General features: G+C 37.2%; 1 protein-coding gene across 2 annotated transcripts in view; it reads right to left on the bottom strand.

Moving 5' to 3' along the window:
* The window catches only part of RRM2B (ribonucleotide reductase regulatory TP53 inducible subunit M2B), a gene marked incomplete at its 5' end in the record, with an annotated part of 32,184 nt that overhangs the window by 11,238 nt on the left and 220 nt on the right, over positions 1-20,726 (bottom strand). Inside the window, 5 exons of one of the 2 annotated variants that reach the window (XM_079722195.1) lie at positions 5,682-5,815; positions 7,743-7,837; positions 8,418-8,551; positions 9,293-9,409; positions 12,851-13,006. In XM_079722195.1, coding sequence (XP_079578321.1) covers positions 5,682-5,815; positions 7,743-7,837; positions 8,418-8,551; positions 9,293-9,409; positions 12,851-13,006 — 636 coding nt within the window. The remainder of the gene's footprint in view (positions 1-5,681; positions 5,816-7,742; positions 7,838-8,417; positions 8,552-9,292; positions 9,410-12,850; positions 13,007-20,726) is intronic. The other variant, XM_079722196.1, reaches the window with a different exon arrangement.

Genomic DNA, 20,726 nt, shown 5'->3' on the forward strand with positions numbered 1-20,726 from the left:
GATTGGTCAATTGTTAACTGTATGCATGGATGAGTTTATGTTCCACAGGTCTCCCCCTCACCTGAAAGCTCTCTTGCATCCCCTCAAAGCAGAAGACAAGGTGCTGCTGAAAGTATGGAAAGAGCAAGGACCTAAGCAGCAGCTTAAAGAGAAACAGAAGGGATCCTAGGAAGGGATCCTATGACATTCTTCTTACTACTCACGTCTCTCTAAAATTGGATGGAGTAAAGCCATGGGTACATCACACCAGAGTAAGAAGATTACCAGAGACTGACCAGCCAAGCCTGCTTACAGCCAGCGAGCAGACTCCCGAGAAGCGGACGTCTCACCCTTTGGGAAACTTAAGTATTTGTTCCGACAAGCGGAATGAAAATTCTGTTTTCCTAGCCTTTCTCATACCTTCTACCTACAGATTCATATGCTGATTCTTTTTGATAATTCTAACTGCTAGATATGTGGTCAGCTTCCTATTTCCAGGTCTTCAGGATTGCCTTGATGGGTCTTCCCCATACAAGGAATAGTTTGGAAACAACTGGCTACAACAAGTCTCTCCTAAGTACCAGTTCCAAATTGGCCTTCAGACCTATTCTGAATTCCTAAGGGAATGAGATACATTCTGTCTACTAAAGTTCCAGTCATCACTCTTACCTCTAACCAGAGCAAGGAATTGAGATCTTAATCATGTAAGACTTGGATCCAGGATGTGGAACTCAAATATTTTTAATTCGGTATCTATTCATATAAGATTTGGATCCAGGATGTGGAACTCAAATATTTTTAATTCGGTATCTATTCCCCCAAAATTAGGCAGGACTATGCCCCATCTGAGCAGGAAGTAGTCAGAACAGTCATTGCCCACTTCCCTGAAAGATCTGGGGAAAGATAAAAACCGAAGTGAGGATTAAAACCAAGTCTCCCTAAAACAGGGTTCCTCCGTTTATGATTAACATCTCTATCCAAAATGATTGTTCCCTTTCTTGTCCAATATCTGTCCTCAAGATTGAGGAGTATCAAAGAAAAGGGTGGAGTGAAACTGAGTGAGGCCCTGTGGGGCTCCCAGGCTTGGAGGCCCTTTTGTCCCCCATTTCTTGTAGGCAAGACTCCAGCCTCCATGACCTTCCCTGAGTTCCAAAGGGCAGATTCAAACAGAGAAATGTAGTTTTCTTCAAGGTCAGGAGCCCACTGTGTCCCCCTTTGCCTAGCAAAGAAATAAAGCTATCTTCTACTTCACCCCAAAAAAAAAAGGAAAGAATAAAAGAACAAACAAAATTAAAGGACAAACTGGGAACATATTTGCACTAAATATAACAAAATTCATATTTTATATTATATTCATGTGATAAATATAACAAACTCAATAAACAAATACTTATTGAAAGAGCCCAATCAGTTACTGTGCATTGGGAATATATACCGACGGGAATAAAAGCAAAAGACCAGAACAGGTAACTACAGAAAAAAAGACAAATGACTAGTATCACTATGAAAACAATGTTCAATCTAAGCAGTAATCCAAAAAATGCAAGTGAAACTAATAATGAGATACTAACTACTCATATCAAATATATCCAATATTTAACAAGTAAATCTGGTAAGGGTATAGTAAGAAAAGACATGTTCATACATTGTTAGGTGGGGCTACAAATTGTTATCAGATTTCTGGAAAGCAATCTGCAAGTGAGTATGATGGCCTTTAAAATGTTCATGCCTTATACTCTAGTCGTTTTATTTCTAGGGAATCTAGCTTAGGAAAATAGTATGAAATTGAGACAAAGCTTATATACAAAGATAGTCATTTTGCATTATAGCAAAACAAACAAACAAAAAACCAGGAAACAACCTAAATTTCTAATTATAGTCAAATAAATGATACATGTACTCATTAGGATCTGTAATATATATCTAACAAAACTGTTTCCAGGGCTTCCCTGGTGGCGCAGTGGTTGAGAGTCCACCTACCGATGCAGGGGACACGGGTTCGTGCCCCGATCCGGGAAGATCCCACATGCCGCGGAGCGGCTGGGCCCGTGAGCCATGGCCATTGAGCCTGCGCGTCCAGAGCCTGTGCTCCACAACGGGAGAGGCCACAACAGTGAGAGGCCCGCATACCAAAAAAAAAAAGAAAAAACTGTTTCAAAAAAATGCTTAATGTCATAGAATAATGTTCATAATATTCTGCTTAGTGAAAAAAGATGATCTTAGCTCAAAAAAATATGAAAAAAGCAGAATATCTCAACTTATAAAGATACATTTGTATATATTTACATAGGTTTAAATGTAGGAAATTGTCCAGAAGGAAATACAAAATATGGAAGGTGGCTATCTCTGTGTGTTGAGACTGAATGATTTTATTCTCTTAATTCTCTATAATAATCATATATAACATTAATAATAAAAATTATTAGAAATTTAAAGACACAAAACAACACAAAGTAATTATACAAAGCATTTTTTTTTCTTTTGGCCACGCCACACAGTTTGCAGGATCTTAGTTCCCAACCAGGGATTGAACCCGCTCCCCCTTAGCAGTGAAAGCACAGAATCCTAACCACTGGACCATGAGGGGATCCCCAAAATGTGCTTTCATACATATTGTTTCATTGCATTTTAACAAAAGCCTGTTAAGGTGTATAACTGAAGAAACTGAGACTCAGAGAAGTTAAGTAACTTGACAAGGTCATTTTAGAAATAAGCTGAGGAGCCAGGATTAGTCAATCAATGTGTCCCGAATGGCTATAATGGTCTAACACTGAGAACACAAAGATAAATGACAAGGTTTCTGCACTCAAGAAACTTGAGTCCAGTAGAGGAGAGAGACAAGTAGTGCAATAGAAAACTACTAGAGCTAATCAATGAATTTGGTAAAGTAGCAGGATACAAAATTAATGCACAGAAATCTCTGGCATTCTTATACACTAATGATGAAAAATCTGAAAGTGAAATTAAGAAAAAACTCCCATTTACCATTGCAACAAAAACAATAAAATATCTAGGAATAAACCACCTAAGGAGACAAAAGACCTGTATGCAGAAAATTATACGGCACTGATGAAAGAAATTAAAGATGATACAAATAGATGGAGAGATATACCATGTTCTTGGATTGGAAGAATCAACATTGTGAAAATGACTCTACTACCCAAAGCAATCTACAGATTCAATGCAATGCCTATCAAACTACCACTGGCATTCTTCACAGAACTAGAACAAAACATTTCACAATTTGTATCTTAACACAAAAGACCCCGAATAGCCAAAGCAATCTTGAGAATGAAAAATGGAGCTGGAGGAATCAAGCTCCCTGACTTCAGACTATACTACAAAGCTACAGTAATCAAGACAGTATGGTACTGGCACAAAAACAGAAATATAGATCAATGGAACAGGATAGAAAGCCCAGAGATAAACCCACACACATATGGTCACCTTATCTTTGATAAAGGAGGCAAGAATATACAGTGGAGAAAAGAGAGCCTCTTCAATAAGTGGTGCTGGGAAAACTGGACAGGTACATGTAAAAGTATGAGATTAGAACACTCCCTAACACCATACACAAAAATAAACTCAAAATGGATTAAAGACCTAAATGTAAGGCCAGACACTATAAAAGTCTTAGAGGAAAACATAGGCAGAACACTCTATGACATAAATCACAGCAAGATCCTTTTTGACCCACCTCCTAGAGAAATGGAAATGAAAACAAAAATAAACAAATGGGACCTAATGAAACTTCAAAGCTTTTGCACAGCAAAGGAAACCATAAACAAGACCAAAAGACAACCCTCACAATGGGAGAAAATATTTTCAAATGAAGCAACTGACAAAGGATTAATCTCCAAAATTTACTAGCAGCTCATGCAGCTCAGTATCAAAAAAACAAACAACCCAATCCAAAAATGGGCAGAAGACCTAAATAGACATTTCTCCAAAGAAGATATACAGATTGCCAACAAACACATGAAAGAATGCTCAACATCATTAATCATTAGAGAAATGCAAGTGAAAATGCAAGTGAAAATGAGATATCATCTCACACCGGTCAGAATGGCCATCATCAAAAAATCTACAAACAATAAATGCTGGAGAGGGTGTGGAGAAAAGGGAACCCTCTTGCACTGTTGGTGGGAATGTAAATTGATACAGCCACTATGGAGAACAGTATGGAGGTTCCTTAAAAAACTACAAATAGAACTACCATACGACCCAGCAATCCCACTACTGGGCATATACCCTAAGAAAACCATAATTCAAAAAGAGTCATGTACCAAAATGTTCATTGCAGCTCTATTTACAATAGCCAGGACACGGAAGCAACCTAAGTGTCCATCGACAGATGGATGGATAAAGAAGATGTGGCACATATATACAATGGAATATTACTCAGCCATAAAAAGAAACGAAATTGAGTTATTTGTAGTGAGGTGGATAGACCTAGAGTCTGTCATACAGAGTGAAGTAAGTCAGCAAGAGAAAGAAAAATACCGTATGCTAACACATATATATGGAATCTAAGGGGAAAAAAATGTCATGAAGAACCTAGGGTTAAGACGGGAATAAAGACACAGACCTACTAGAGAATAGACTTGAGGATATGGGGAGGGGGAAGGGTAAGCTGTGACAAAGTGAGAGAGTGGCATGGACAAATATACACTATCAAACGTAAAATAGATAGCTAGTGGGAAGCAGCCGCATAGCAAAGGGAGATCAGCTAGGTGGTTTGTGACCACCTAGAGGGGTGGGATAGGGAGGGTGGGAGGGAGGGAGATGCAAGAGGGAAGAGATATGGGAACATATGTATACGTATAACTGATACACTTTGTTATAAAGCAGAAACTAACACACCATTATAAAGCAATTATACTCCAATAAAGATGTGAAAAAAAAAAGAATTGCAATACATGTTATGGACTCTAAGGTAGGGACAAGTTCGGTTTCAAAGGAATACATAGAGCAAAGAGTGGTCAGTTTTACCTAATTGGGGTAGGAAAGTTTTAAGTGGCAACTTGTGAGAAGGTAATCAACAGATGAAAAAAAAATGGCAGAAAAGATGGAAAGAGTGTTGCAGACAGAGGGAGACAAGATTTAGTTACTGGTTGGATATAGCTGAAAAGAAAAAAATAGAAGCAATCTAAAATGACTCCCAGATTTCAAATTCGTATGACTGGGTAGAAGGTAGAGGTACTCAATGAGACAGAGAAAACAGGAAGAAGAACACATTTCAGGAGAAAGATGATGAGCTTGATTTCTGAAATACTAGGTTTGAGATATCTGTGGAGCCTTCCAGGAGAAAACGTCTATCATGCGCTTGAATTTATGGGTTTGGAGCTCAGGAAAGAATAACCAGGCTAAAGATAAAGTTTTAGTTGTTATGAGCATCTAGGTGGCAGCTGATTCCATGGGAATAAATAAGATCAGCCAGGAGGTCATGTATAGGGAAGGAGAGCAACCAAAGTGGGAACCCAGGAGTACATTGGTACATAAGGATGGGCAGAGATTGAGGAGGAACAGTAAGAGAGGTAGGAAGAAAATACAGAGTCTTAAAATCCAAGGAAGAAATGACTTCCTGTTTTATTTTAATTAACAGGATATTTGTGTCACCATAAGCATTTTCAGCAGAAGGAAAAATAAATGAACAGCAGCTATGATTACAAATATAACTAGAAGAATACTTCATTCCTTACCTCATCTCTGCTGATGAGTTCATTGGAAAAAGTAAGTCCAGGCATAAGTCCTCTTTTCTTTAGCCAGAATATAGCAGCAAAAGATCCCGAGAAGAAAATTCCTTCTACAGCAGCAAAGGCCACCACCCTTTCCCCTGGGAGACAAAAAATAGTTTCACTTTCTGAAATATCATATACTGCAGACATTTTCAAGCTTATATATGTATAATATATACTTTTACATATATATTTCTTTTTCTTTTTTTTTTTTGCAGTATGCGGGCCTCTCACTGTTGTGGCCTCTCCCGTTGTGGAGCACAGGCTCCGGACGCGCAGGCTCAGCAGCCATGGCTCACGGGCCCAGCTGCTCCACGGCATGTGGGATCTTCCCGGACCAGGGCACGAACCTGTGTCCCCTGCATCGGCAGGCGGCCTCTCAACCACTGCGCCACCAGGGAAGCCCTACACATATTTTTTAATAATAATACCACAACTGTTTTGCCAAGAAACACAATCAACAAGTTAGTGCCACGGCCAAGTCTTCAGAGAAGGAAGTTTGCCACCTCTACCTACTAGAGCAGAAAGGTATGTCAACTTCAGGTCTTATGTCCTTTGTTTTTCTCTAAAGTCAATGTTTCTCAAAATGTGCTTCTCAATCCACTTGTGAGAAAATCAGCTGGGTATAAAATGCAGATCACTCTCTGGTGAGGACCAGGAATCAGCAGGATTTTTCCACAAATTCTCCAGATGATTTTATGCACACTGAGAACCACTGCTTTTCTCATTCTTGAAATGAACTGAAAGCAATGCAGACATACATGTTTCTTCCCTGATACACTACATGCTTGCCCATATCTTACACTACATCACTGGTTCTCGACGTGTGGTCCAGGGATCCCTGGAGATCCACAGACCCAGGAGGTCTGTGAAGTCAAAACTATTTTCATAGTAATAATAAGGCACTATTTATCTTTTTTACCATCATTCTCTCATGAAAATACAGTGGTGTTTTCCAGAGGCTACACAACATATTCACAACAATCTGAAAAGCCTGGTAAAATACTTCTCCTTTTTCTAACTACGTATCTGAAGGAGGTTGGATTTTCTTTATGTACTTCAACCAAAACAACATTCTGCAACAAATTGAACACAGAAGCAGATATAATCCAGTTATCTTCCTATTAAGTCAGACATTAAAGAGATTTGCAAAAATAAAAAACTAGGCCATTCTCATTCCAGTGAGAATGGAATGGCCAAAACGAGGCTATTCCAATTGTTTGGGAAAATACAGTGTTTCTTTTCATAAATATACATTATTTATTTCAAAATGCAATGGGTTATTACTGTTAATTTAATATGCATTAATAATATTTTGAAAGTTTCTTGGCTTTAATTTCTAATATGAAAATATCAATAGATATAACCAGTCCTCAATAATTTTTAAGAGTGCAAAGGAGTAGTTAGACCAAAAATTTTGAGACCTCTTTCCCCACATGATGAATAAAACCAGAAAGTAAAGACAATCAATTGTGAAATAAATAAGAATAAGAAAGGTACTTAGAGCTATTTAAATTAAATATCTGAATTTTTAATTAAATGTAATAAATATTTATTAACCAACTACTATATTATAAGAGACAATGTTAATCGCTTCTGTAAAAAAATGTTATTGGATCTCAACTCACCCAAAAGTGTGTCTGCGTTTAACTTATCTGTGAAAAATAAGCCTGTTATTGCAAACTGCTTCTTGCCTTAGTTGAGTGCACTAATTTACATATTTGTTCCCTGAAAAATGTTAAGACTTTGACTTGCTTTATTTTAGGGAAAATAAACATTACTGAAAGCATATAGTCTTGCTCTAATATTCTTGTCAGAGTCTATGTGACTGATTCTTATTTACCTGTAATTATGCACTGACATTTAACCTTTCAACTTTCAATTTAATAAACAGAAAAATAACAGATTTAGATGACTTTTTCACCAGTTTCTAATTAATTCTTAGGAATAGTGATACTACACCATCTAAAATAGAGTTGTATAACCCAAGGCAAATCTGATCATATATAAATTAAAGCTACATACCAAAAGTAGATTTTCTATCTGCTATCCATCGCAAGGCCCAATCTGCTTTTTTCTTAACATATGGCATTGTTTCAATTGCATTAAATAAAAATTCCCTGTAAAAACAAAAGATTAGTGGCAAAGTTATTCACTTGGTTTTTGGGTTTTTGTTTTTGTTTTTTTTTTTATCTTTGGCTGCGCCAGATGGCTTGCAGGATCTTAGTTCCCCGACCAGGGATTGAACCCAGGCCCTCGGCAGTGAAAGCACCGAGTCCTAACCACTGGACCACCAGGGAATCTCCAATTCACTTGTTTTTAATCAGAATATATTTGATTCTATGCAATTCTATGGTATGCAACAGACCTGTAGTTTTTCTGTATTTTTGCATGTCCATAAAATATAGAAGTGAAAGTAAAACTCAAATTAGTGCTTTGGATCTGGTCTTATACAAAATTGACTAAATTAGAATATTTAATTTCTAAACGAATGTGCGAACAGTTTTTTAAGATATACTATCCAAAGATTTACTGGTCCTATACAAGTTTTTTTTAATCTAACACATTATTAAGCAATAGAAAATATTGTACTCCTAAACTTCCATATTTGAATAATCTTTCCCTAATATTTAGTTCCCTAATATTAATATAATCAAGCAATAGGATAAACCTTTGTAAATAAAATCCCAGCAGTAATACCTTTTCTTAGGATCTCTGATGTAAGTGTCTATTAGCAAACTGTACATCTCTGAGTGAACATTTTCGATGAGAATTTGAAAGCCATAGAAACAGCGAGCCTCTGGAACCTGCACCTCCTGACTAAAGCGCTCCACCTAAGAAGATAAGGGAAAGAAATATATCCAATTCTATGGGCTCTCATTAAACACTGCAAATCAGAATCTGGACATCAGAATTAGCACTTAAAAATCACCTGTCATGCCACAGACAGGTCAGAAAGACCTTATGAATTATTTTAAGCAGTATTGCTTAATCCATCAACCCTCTACAATTAGTTGCATACTATATTCTTAAGCAATTAAATAAACTGAACTATTAGGTGGAGATACTGCCTATAAAGCCAAATACATTTTAGAACATCTACCAAAAATAATTATTTTGCTTTGTAGAATTGACCTGAAGTAGATCTACTGAAGCCCCTACAAGCTTATAATGAAAGTTTGCATCTTCCCACTCTTTTTAATAAGAAAGCATGCCTCTAACCAACCATAATAGAAGTTTAAAGATGGGAAGCCAGACCCAGTGCTCTACTGCAGAGCTCTGGAAAGATTATTAAGGTGCAGGTTCTCTATTAGGATTACTATCTAAGGGTAAAATCAAACTCATGCTTATGCCTTGTAAGTAGTTTTGATTGGTACAATATGCTTGATTTCATGATATTTTGGGGGGTCAAATAACAGAAATGTATCCTTGCCTCTGACACTTCATCAGAAAAAATTTTTCAAGAGTTAAGTTCATTTCTTAGACATCATTTTTCAGACTCAGTCTGATTATCTTACCACCATTACTATCATTTAACTGCTGAATGAGAACAAAAGTGGAATCAAAAATCTTACCAAATTTTCATTCACAATTCCGTCACTGGCTGCAAAAAAGGCTAAGATGTGAGAGATAAAATACTTCTCTTCTGATTTAAGCTTGTTCCAGTGAGGGAGATCCTTTGATAAATCAACCTGAAATAAAAAGATTTTCAAAAGTTTTAACTTAAATTCTTCTCAAAGTATGGAAAACTGACTTCCATTTCAAAGTTAAGGTGGGACATCTCATTAGCAGTAAAATGTGAAAAAGAAAAAAATTTCATCATTCTTGCTATAGACTGAGTATTTGTGTCCCTGCAAAGTCCATATTGAAAGCAATTCCCAATGTGATGATATTTGGAGGTGGAGCCTTTAGGAAGTGATTAGGTCACCCTCATGAATGGCATTAGTGCCCTTATAAAGAGACCTCAGAGAGCTCCTTTACCCCTTCTGCCATGTGAGGACATAGCAAGAAGACAGCTGTCTATGAAACAGGAAGCAAGCCTTCACCAGATATCAAATCTGCAGGCACCTTGATCTTAGAATCACCAGCCTCCAAAACTGTGAGTTGTTTGCAAGCTATCTACTCTATGATATTATTATAGCAGCTCAAACTAAGACAATTACAAAGGAACAGAACAAAATTAAAACATTATGAAGACATCTATCTTCTAGCTAATTGAGAAGCTGGCCAGGATGTCCTTTCAAAATATTAAAATTAACCTATTCTTACCACAAAAAAGAAATGGTAATTATGTGATGGGATACAGGTGTTAGCTTATACTATGGTGGTAATCATTTTGCCATACATAGTGTAGCAAAGCAATACGTTGTACAATTTATACCTATACAATGTCATATGTCAACAATATCAATAAAGCTGGGGGGAAAGCCAAAATCTGGAGGCAATTAAGGAGGGGGCAAAATGGGAAGAAAGAGTAGAAACAGTCAATAAGGAACTGAGGTGAATAAACCAATGCCTTTCAGCAGCCATTTCTTTAACATTTTATACCTATTTACCATTGTGTTAGACAGATAACTAGGACTTGTTAAGCAATTGTAGCTGCTACCTTACTGCTGACTAATCTACTTTTATACCCAGAAGTAATGTCAGGCATGTAACAATCTGGGTTTTAAAACAATTTATAGATATGTCTTCCTCTGGAAATAGAAATATTTTGGAAAATGTTTATTAGAACTAGTCCTTGGAATTAATAGAAATGTACTCTAGAGTTTGGTGAAATTTACAATTGTAAAATAGTCTTTAAATGTACCATGTAGGCATCATTTTGTCTCAGGAAGATCTCTTAAGTATGTTTCATAATAACCTCATAAACATTTGAAATATGTAATTGTCTTTTGTCCTTCTTTTATTTATTCTAACAAAGCCCTAATCTCTTTCACCATTCCAAAAAAAGACTAAAGTTTCATCCTTTCAATCATTTGTGTTCTTTTCCAAAGTCCTTTTTCTCATTACTTTATTTTTTAAATGTTTACTGAGCACCAACTACATGCCAGACACTGTGCTAAATGTTGGGGATACAATGGAGCAGAGAGGAAATATTTGTATACATCTTTTAAAATATGTAAGCTAAAAATCAGGTCCTATTCTATTAAGAGTTCACTCGGGTTTAACTGACATCTTCCTGGTTTTTGTGTATTATACTCCTGATACTAAATTTTAATATTACAATATGCTCTCTTTTAAATATTAAACTTATCTACATTAGTTATTTTCCATTCCTAAAAGGTAAAACTTTTCGCCCAGCTTTATCTCATTTGAATAAATTCTCAATTTTACCATCTAAAGATTGATTACAAACTACTGGTTAACAGAACTGCCTGGGTAGCTTTGAAAAAAACCCCCAAACACCAGAACTTTATCTTCTGAATCAAGGCTTCGATGATCAGACATATTTAGGAATAAAGCTAAATCACTGATAAAACAATGAAATCTAGAGTTGATTAAACTGTAACTTACATAATTTGTTTAAATGAGTAATATGTGGAACTAAAAATGTGTTTGACTTCCCAATTAATTAGGTATTTGAATCTTCCTATCAGCTGTCTATAAAACATGTACCAACTTTATATTTTAATTTTTAAAAATTAGTGTTTTTAAGTCATAGTACTACACATATTACATTTCCTAAAAGATGTAAGAAATTTTTTGATGAATTAAAAAAACCCAGGTATCACAAGTACTTTTTTAACATGATGAATGAAAAAGCCACCTGTGTACTCCATTTGTTCTCTTAACCACATCTCACAAAAAACTTTCTAAAAACCACAGTTAGAGACAGTCAGGTATGCCTAGCACTATGGCCCAATTTGAAAATGCTGAGTTTGGGTTTGGGTTGGTTTTTTGCTCTACATGCTAACTACAATATAACAAAGATGTTAATAACGTTAACAAATATAAAATAACAAAGGTGCGTAGGTGGGTAAAATCAGTGTAACAGAAGCTTCAAAAATTGGCGCCTTCTGATTTCTAGTATAAATCTCCCCCATTCTGTGTAAAATAATAGCTTACATTTATTTGGTGCTTGCTAAATGCCAAGTAACATTCTACACATCTAATTAATCCTAACAACCAGAACTAGGTACTATTAGCCCAATTTACTGATGAGGATACACAGAGAGGTTTCACAGAGCAACTTTGCCAGTGGCACAGCTAGTACGTGGTAGAGCCAGGATTTGTACCTAGGCAGCCTGGTTCCAGAGTCTGCATTCTCAACAGCATAGGTAAAGAGTCAATTTCTCAAAAAACAGGTAAATAAACAGACAGATCCAAATATATCTAAAAAAATAGATATATCTATCTATATAGATAAATATTCACACACAGAGAACAGAGTGCTATACAGGTATCATCCATCGTATTCAAAAATGAAGACAATGATTATTTGCAGACTATGGAGCAACCGCTTGCATGACCAACTGCCCTTACCAAACCAGCGAGGATCTTCTGATTTGCTGTGTTCAAATCATTTCCTAGGCGGAAATTGCCACACTACAAGAAAACATTCCACAGCTGTCCTGTCTGTTGGCACAGCTGTGCCAGGTTTGATGTGGCTGAGGGCAGGGCCAGGCTGGGAGGAGCACTGTGAATTCAGGCCAGCACCTCAGAAGTGAGTGCCCTGCCCAGGCAAACTCCCCATGTGACAGCTCCTTCTGCACCATCAGATAAGCCTCTCATCTGAAAGGAGGGTCTCTAAGGCTTTCACTATTTCATGCTTTAGCTATGGCTGCAATTTTATTTATTCCGCTAACCATAAGTAAAGACTAGTCTTATTTGGTCACAGCAAACCAAAACTCTGTTTAAAAATGGAAAATGTTCTGAAATATATTGGAGGTAAAATTCTGGCAGACTGAGATGACATTTTTGCAGCAGAAAACATGTTTATAGACAGTAATCTAAACACAAAACATTGGAGAACCCTGTATTTAATCTCAGGAATTTCAAACTTTATCTTATACAACTGATCTTATTCAATGTACCTTATAATGTAAGTTAAACATTTTTAATGTCCTGCAACAGAAAATGTGAACACTGCACTAGAGAACATGTTTGCTGATGACGGTGCTGCTACTTACCTCTTCTGCTGTCCAGAAGGATGCCTGTGCCTGTTTATACATTTTCCAAATGTCAGGGTACTGGATTGGAAATATGACAAATCGGCGAGAACTCTTTCTTAGGAGTGGCTCTTCATTTGACTTTGCTTCATTTTCGTTGGTATCTGAAGATAACCTCTTTGAAAAATAAAGTACAAGCACCCATTTTATGGAGAGATTTCCTCTTTATTCACATCTAAACACACATCTGGGGAAGGTCGAGAGACAGCATCGTTTTGGGAGCCAGTGTCCCCAGCTTGAATCCTTACTGTTATGTGGTAGCTGGTTAATGGTGTTGGCTTAGCTGTGTGGCTATAAGAAGTTCCTGAAGTTCTCTGAGCCTTGGTTTCCTCATCAGTAAAATAATACCTACCTTAGAGGTTAATTGTGATGATTAAAAGTGTTTTAAACAGAGCCTGGTGCATAGTAATCTCTCAAAATATTATTGTCATTATTGTTACTTTGAGGATAAGTATAAAATTAGACCCATAAACGTCACAGTGAGCAAATTTCTAAAGTTGTGGACAAAATGCCCCTTCAGTGCCTCTCACAGAGATAGAATGCTGGCATGAATAGGCTACTGTTATGAGCTACTTTTTAAATTTTAATGTTCTCTTTTCTAATATTAACTGAAATTATAATACTTATCTGAAAACTCCTTACCAAAACTTAGCAGCCTTTGTTTGTCTGACCCTTCCCATGTAACAGTTGGTTTTTGCTAGTTACATGTTAACATTCCTTTACTGCATATGGTCTCACCGGGGCTGTCTCAAAGCTCTATGGGATAAAGTAAGAAACACATACCTAAATACATACTGCTTGGAAAGAGGATGGCACTCTAAAAGGGGACAGTGCCATATACGTGTGTATGTGTGTATGTGTATGTGTGTGTGTGTGTGTGTGTGTGTGTATTTTTTTAAAATAATCAGCAAGAGAGCAGAGACCAGTTTTTATATATTGTGGTGTTCCCAGAGTACTGTGTCAAGTGTAACATCAATAAACATTAGCTAAGTAAGTGAATGGGCTGTTAATTTCTCTTTACCTTGTGCTCAGATTACCGGATACCTTTAGATTTTAAAAAATTTAACATAAGACCACAATACATTAGTGAAATAACCTAATAACCACTCAAAGCAAGCCTCCTCTGAGTGCCCTCACATCTCCTCCTCCCCCCACTACACCAAAGGCCTGGATTAGGTGCCTAACATAGCACATAGCTCACTGCAATTTAATTCCCTGTTACTTCTCTACAGTCTCTTCTAGACCATGCTTCTTAACAGCAAAAACCAACTTTACACTTGTGGAATCCCTATAGCCTAGCATAGTACCTGGCACTTACTCAATATTCATTCCACAAATATTTAAGCAAATTTTTAAAACGGAAGTGGTCAAGTATTTTGTTTGTTTGTGTTGCCATTGAGGGCTCTGCAATCTCAAAAGAGCCGTAAGATCCTGACACTGCAGTTCCAGGCTCTAGAACAGGAGATACACATAAGAGCATGTCCTCTGGGTCTGGTATTGAGGCTGCTTTTGAACTGTCACCACACAGATGCTTTATATACCTTATTCTGCTTAATCTGTACAAGTCAGTCAAATAGTAACAGTATTCCCATTTTACAGATGGGACAACTAGGTCTTGAAGTACGTAAATAACATACCCAGGATCCCACGAATGGTAAGTGGCAGAAATAAGATTAGAACTGAGATAGGTCTGAACTCAAAGCCTTGCCTTAAACTACATCTCTGTATGTATGGATGGCAGCTAGTAGGGCCAGCCTACATCTAAAAACCAGAATTCAAAACAGTGAGATAACTAAAGTTAAAAAGAGTATACACTACAATTAACCCTTGAACAACACAGGTTTGAATTGCACAGGTCCACTTACATGTGAATTTTTTCCAATAAAAACTACAAAACTATTCCATCCACAGTTGGTTGACAATCAGTGGGTGCAGAACCATGGATACAGAGCGCCAACTGAAAAGTTATATGTGGATTTTCAACTGCACCAAGGGTCAGTGTCCCTAACCCCCAGGTTATTCAAGGGCCAACTGTAATATCTCCTACTAAGCAAAATTAATTTAACAAATGGTACTGATGTAACCAGTGAAATGACAGGAGGAGGAAATCACCAAATTTGATTTTAAGAAAAAGCAAGAAAAATAAAAATGATTTCCTTATAAATAAAGTTGAAAGAACCAAAGTGAGCCTTTGGTTCTTACCAGCCAAACTGATAAGGCTCAAAGCAGTGATTTTTAACTGGTGCAAGCTTCAAAATCTCAGAGTAAAACTTTCTCAAAATGCATTCGCCTTCTCCTTTACCAGGTTAAAATCACTATGTATAATGAGATCATGAAGTGTGTTGTTGATGAGGATGTATTTCACAGGTGAATGGTAAGACAGTAAAGATAAGATTGAAAATCAACATTTTGGAAATCGCCGCCTCTATGGCAGAATGTGAAGTGAACCAAATGACCATATTTCACTGTACACTGTCCATTAAAGTACAAAATTGTGTTCACTTACAATAAGCACAGAGTATTATTCATGTCTTTAGGCAAGTCATTTAATCTGATCATCATCACTTGTAAATTAAAGACAGTAACACTTGCCATACTTATTTGAAAGGAATGTTATAAAGATCAGAGGAGCTAATACAAATAAAAGTACTTTGCACACTCTCAAGTGTTATGAACTTTTAAAATTATTACTGTGTTATTATTGACTGCTGGGATATTTCTGGTTGGCCTTTTCTATAGGCTGTCCCTATACTTCAAAGAACTGATAAAAGAACTATTACAGTGGTTAATTATTTGATCAGTCAATACCTTCTATGACTGCTGTCAGGGAACGTTCATTCATGAAATAATTAGAAAACTGCTGGAAAGGCTTAAAAAGTGAGATATTCAAATCCCAATTTAAAAGGCTGAGGTCTGCAGTCAACAAATATTTCAAACTTGTCTTGGCCCACATTGTTCTTCTAGATTGTGCTTGCTTTTATCATTACCATGTAGCACTTTGATATGATTCTACATTTTTCTTTTTGTTATATATTTTGTCCCTCGGGTACAGGTATATATTGAGAGTTGGAATTCTTTACTTTACACTATATTTGCTGTGTGGGCCATCTTGCAAGTTGTGAAGGACATGATAAGCAGCAACCCTTTGGGACCAAGCACCCTTGCCCCGAATGGAGTTTGAAAATGCTGATAAATAACTGACCAACGTCAGGATCTATGAAAACTGCTGCAGAATGAAAGTCACATTTGGATACTTATATTCTTCCTGTCCAATCCTGATAAGATGTGGGTTGTTAAAAAAGAAGCTGGGCTTCCCTGGTGGCGCAGTGGTTGAGAGTCCGCCTGCCAATGCAGGGGACATGGGTTCGTGCCCCGGTCAGGGAAGATCCCACATGCCGCGGAGCGGCTAGGCCCGTGAGCCATGGCCGCTGAACCTGCGCGTCCGGAGCCCATGCTCCGCAACGGGAGAGGCCACACCAGTGAGAGGCCGGCGTACCGCAAAAAAAAAGAAAGAAAAGAAGCTGAATTAGGAGGGTATTATGAAAGATACTGCCATGTAAAGAGAGGGGCTTTCACGAACGTAGACTTTTGAACTGGGTTAGAGATGACATATTGCTTATTTTCCTGATGCTAAGAAAAATCCACACACATTTTAAAACAATGTCAGGAGAACCACACATCCCAAAGTTCTAGGCTCTGCAGGGTATTCTCTGTGGATGTGGGCTAAGAACCCATATTTTAGGAGAAAAAACAATATGAAAAAAGGCATGATGGCATATGACATTTTTAAGAATTGGAAGTCACCTTCTATATCTGGACTTTATGGTATGTGGAGGACGATAGAAGAAGATAAACCAGAAAGGCAGAAAACACTTCACAATGACTTTTCCAAGTGTGCTCTGAAGAACTATGTGGTCCCTCTAGTGTCACAAACATTAGATTTAAAATTTCACTCTAAAATGTGTTTTTACAAGGACCTACTGTATAGCATAGGGAACTATACTCAATCTCTTGTAATAACCTATAATGGAAAAGAATCTGAAAAAGAATATATATACATGTATAACTGAATCACTTTGTTGTACACTGTAAACTAACACATTGTAAATTAACTATACTTCAGTTAAAAAATAATAAATGTTTTTAATCATTTAAAACAGTAATAAAAGTAACTGACAGAAATGTTTTATACCATACAGAAAGGTAACCACTAATGCATGGACTTGTGTTTCCAGGTTGTCCTTTTTTTTTTTTGGATGAACTCAGATGAAAGTTTCTCTAGCTATCTCTGCTTAACTGAAGAATAACACGAGATTAAAGACAGGCAGTTAAAAACAACAACAAAAACCCTGTAAACATTTGTCTCTATTTTTCAGGCGTGACCCAAGATTTTTTTTTTTCAAAACCAAACAAAAAGGAGAAAAACAATAATGCTAATAGTAACAAGAACATATAGAAGCTCTCTTGTTCGAAGTTAAGAACTTAGTTGAAAACTGGATAAATTAAGGAATAACAAGAAAAGTATATATGCCTTAAACTATTTGATTTCACTTAAAACATTTACATTTATTTGCTAATCTTCTGCTATAAGGCCAAAACGTTGTCGTTGTCACACTGATTGGAGTCCCAAGACTTTCTGACATTAAGACAGCACAACGCAACACCTATACTTCCTAGTTTTAACACACTTAGGGTAGCACAATCTGAGTGCAAAATCCTTATCTCTTTTATGATTCTCCCCAATCTTTTTATACTTGTTTGCTTACATCTAATTCTATAGAATTTGTTAACAATTCATGTTTATTGAATTTTCCAAAGCTCTCAGTTTAAGTTTTCATAGAAACAACTTTCTTTTCATACTCACATATTACTAGTTTCCACATATTTAATTAAATTACAGTCACTACAGGACGTCCCTGGTGGTCCAGTGGTTAAGAATCCACCTTCCACTGCAAGGGACACTGGTTCGATCCCTGGTCGGGGAACTAAGATCCCACATGCTACGGGGCAACTAAGCCCATGCACCACAACTACTGAGCCTGCATCCAGCAAACTACAGAGCTCAAGCACTGCAACTAGAGAGAAGCCTGCATGCCACAACGAAGAGTCCACGCACCAAAACAAAAGATCCCGTGTTCCGCAACTAAGACCAGACGCAGCCAAAAATAAATAAATAAAATTTTTAAAAATGAATAAATTAATTAAAGTCATTACAATACAAGTACTACTGGTATAAACAGCACTGGAAATAAAGACAGCTGATCCTGGTGGCAACAGAAGTACGTGAGTGCATCAGACAGCAGCATACTAGCAATATGCATTTTGAATGCTACAGGTATCCACATATTTTACAGGGTTGATAAATCCACAGAATTGGCCAGTAGTGAATTAAGAGAACTTCTGAAAAATACGCGAGGTAATTCTTTACTAAATTTGATATAAATCTTCAACTATCATCTATACACCAATTTAAAATGATGGGTTCATCAAAACAGACTTACTATTCCATTGATTTTATAAGTAATGTTATATATATTAACTTAAAAAATTATACTAATAAAATAGACAAAAGTCAATTTTATCAATTAGTGTTGTACTTATGATTTTGTTTGGAAAATTGGCCCAGGTTTTAAACCATGCAAGGGCCTTGAATGTAAATATATATGAATTTTGCCATAGCTACTTTCCTATCGCCATTTGATACAACTATTTTGACAATTTCTTTTTTACTCAGTGTCATCATTTTGATGAAAAGAAACAAACAAAACATTTTTTGACTTTCAGCTTTTAAAATACATACTCCATCTCCAAGCTTTATCTGAGGTTAAGGGGGATGTGCTTATTTTTTGCATTTTAAATGGATATTAAGATGTTGATTTTTTTGAAAATGTTGGAGCAGGTCAAAGTGGTCTGCTTTGATATATAACACTTTGGCATCTGGCCTTAGCATGCAGTCTATTGGGAGCCATTGAAAGTTTTTAATCAGGTAAGGAACAGAATCAGATTTGTTTTATGATCACTTTTGGAGAAATGTGGCTAGATTAGAAGAGAAATTGGAGGTGGAGATAACAATGAAAAGATTATTGCACGGTCCATCTCTTGCCTGAACGAGGATATCAGCTGCAGAAACACAAAAGACTGATTTAAGGGATATTCAAAAGTAGATTTAATAATTCCTGCTAAAATTTGAATTCTGGACAACAGGATAAGGAAGAGTTGAAGATGCCCTTGAGGTTTCCAGCTCCAACAACTGGATGATCAAAATGAGAAATAAGAGACTCAGAAAGTGCTCAGCACCTGGAGAATAACTGAATCAGACAAAAACTCTTACTCCTCACATTAGATGTTTAACAAAAGCTTAATTTGAATTAACTCCCCCCACCAACCCAAGCCATAACAAGTTACAAACACAGAAGCCTTTTAAAAATCACTTTGGTCAGGCTTCCCTGGTGGCGCAGTGGTTGAGAGTCCACCTGCCGGTGCAGGAGACGCGGGTTCATGCCCTGGTCTGGAAAGATCCCACATGCCGCGGAGCTGCTCGGCCCGTGAGCCATGGCCGCTGAGCCTGTGGCCACAACAGTGAGAGGCCCGCGTACCGCAAAAAAAAAAAAAAAAAAAAAAAAAATTGCAGTCCCAGACCCACCCCAAGAGATTTTGATTCACTACATCTGGGGCATAGGCCCAGTAATTTACATTTTTTACAACGTTTTCCAGGTGATTCTGATGCAGGTGGCCCATGCTGCACCAATATATCTAGAGAAACAAAGTACTTAAGGCACCCTTGCATTTCGAGTTAAAAACTGTGGAACAGGTGCTCACTAAAATTCTTTCTAGATCTAAAGTACTGCCTCTGTCTTTGTGGGTCTGTATCAAGATAGGGATAATAAATAAAAATTAACTTCCAGGTCTTAAATCTCAATAAGTGTTGGTACTACTAGCACAAACAAAAATATCTGAGTTATTCCATTACAGTGGGGAAATTGGTACTAAATGTATTTGTTTCACGAGGGGAAGAAAAAGTTTGAGGGCTATTTACAATTTGTTAACTAGCTACTAAATGTTTACAAAGTCAAAATAAAATAAAATCCCAAATCTGGAATCTACAACTTTCTGAAGAAATGTAGGGCTAAGCAAGTGTCTTTGTGAACTGAAACTCTATTAAAATAATCAGATACCACACACAGCAACAGGTTTAGAAGTATCTACAGAATAACAGGGTATGAAAATTATAGTGCAACAATTTGAACTACCCTACAACCCTACAATGTAATGAATCCCAGCTTATTTACTGTTGCTATGTACCCTACTAATATAGAAGCAGAGAAGATGAACACGTTAACTAAGGTTTTTATTAAGCACCCACAACTTCCGTGGCACTTTGCATAAAGTATTTTACTTAATTCTCTGTGAAGGAAGTATCACTTCCACCATATAAACGAAGACAGTGATACCCCAAAGATGCACAGCTAGTTTAGCCGGGTCTGAGAAAACTGGCCTCCTAATCTGATCATTTCATTGTTATGAGGATTTCCCGACGCCATTCTACCTATCATCTCCACCCCATCCACCTGTGTCAATTTCCACAGGCATCCTTCCAAGTCCTTTTACCGATCCCAGAGATGGCATGCATTTCTCCAGCAGAGCCACCAGTCCTCGGCCCTTGCCTCAATTTCCCCGGCTAGGGCTCCAGAACAGGGAAGGATGGGAGAGGGGTGCGCCTTGCGCCGGTCTGAAGTCTCAGAGCATTGCCTTTGGGTAGCCCCGGAACAGAGCAGTGGAGCAGAAACCCGGCTCCCTCCTCACCCCTCCCCGGGGACTGCCTCCCGGGCGCTCGAAA

The sequence above is a fragment of the Hyperoodon ampullatus genome (assembly GCF_949752795.1).
Source record: "Hyperoodon ampullatus genome assembly, chromosome: 17".
NCBI classification, from domain to species: domain Eukaryota; kingdom Metazoa; phylum Chordata; class Mammalia; order Artiodactyla; family Ziphiidae; genus Hyperoodon; species Hyperoodon ampullatus.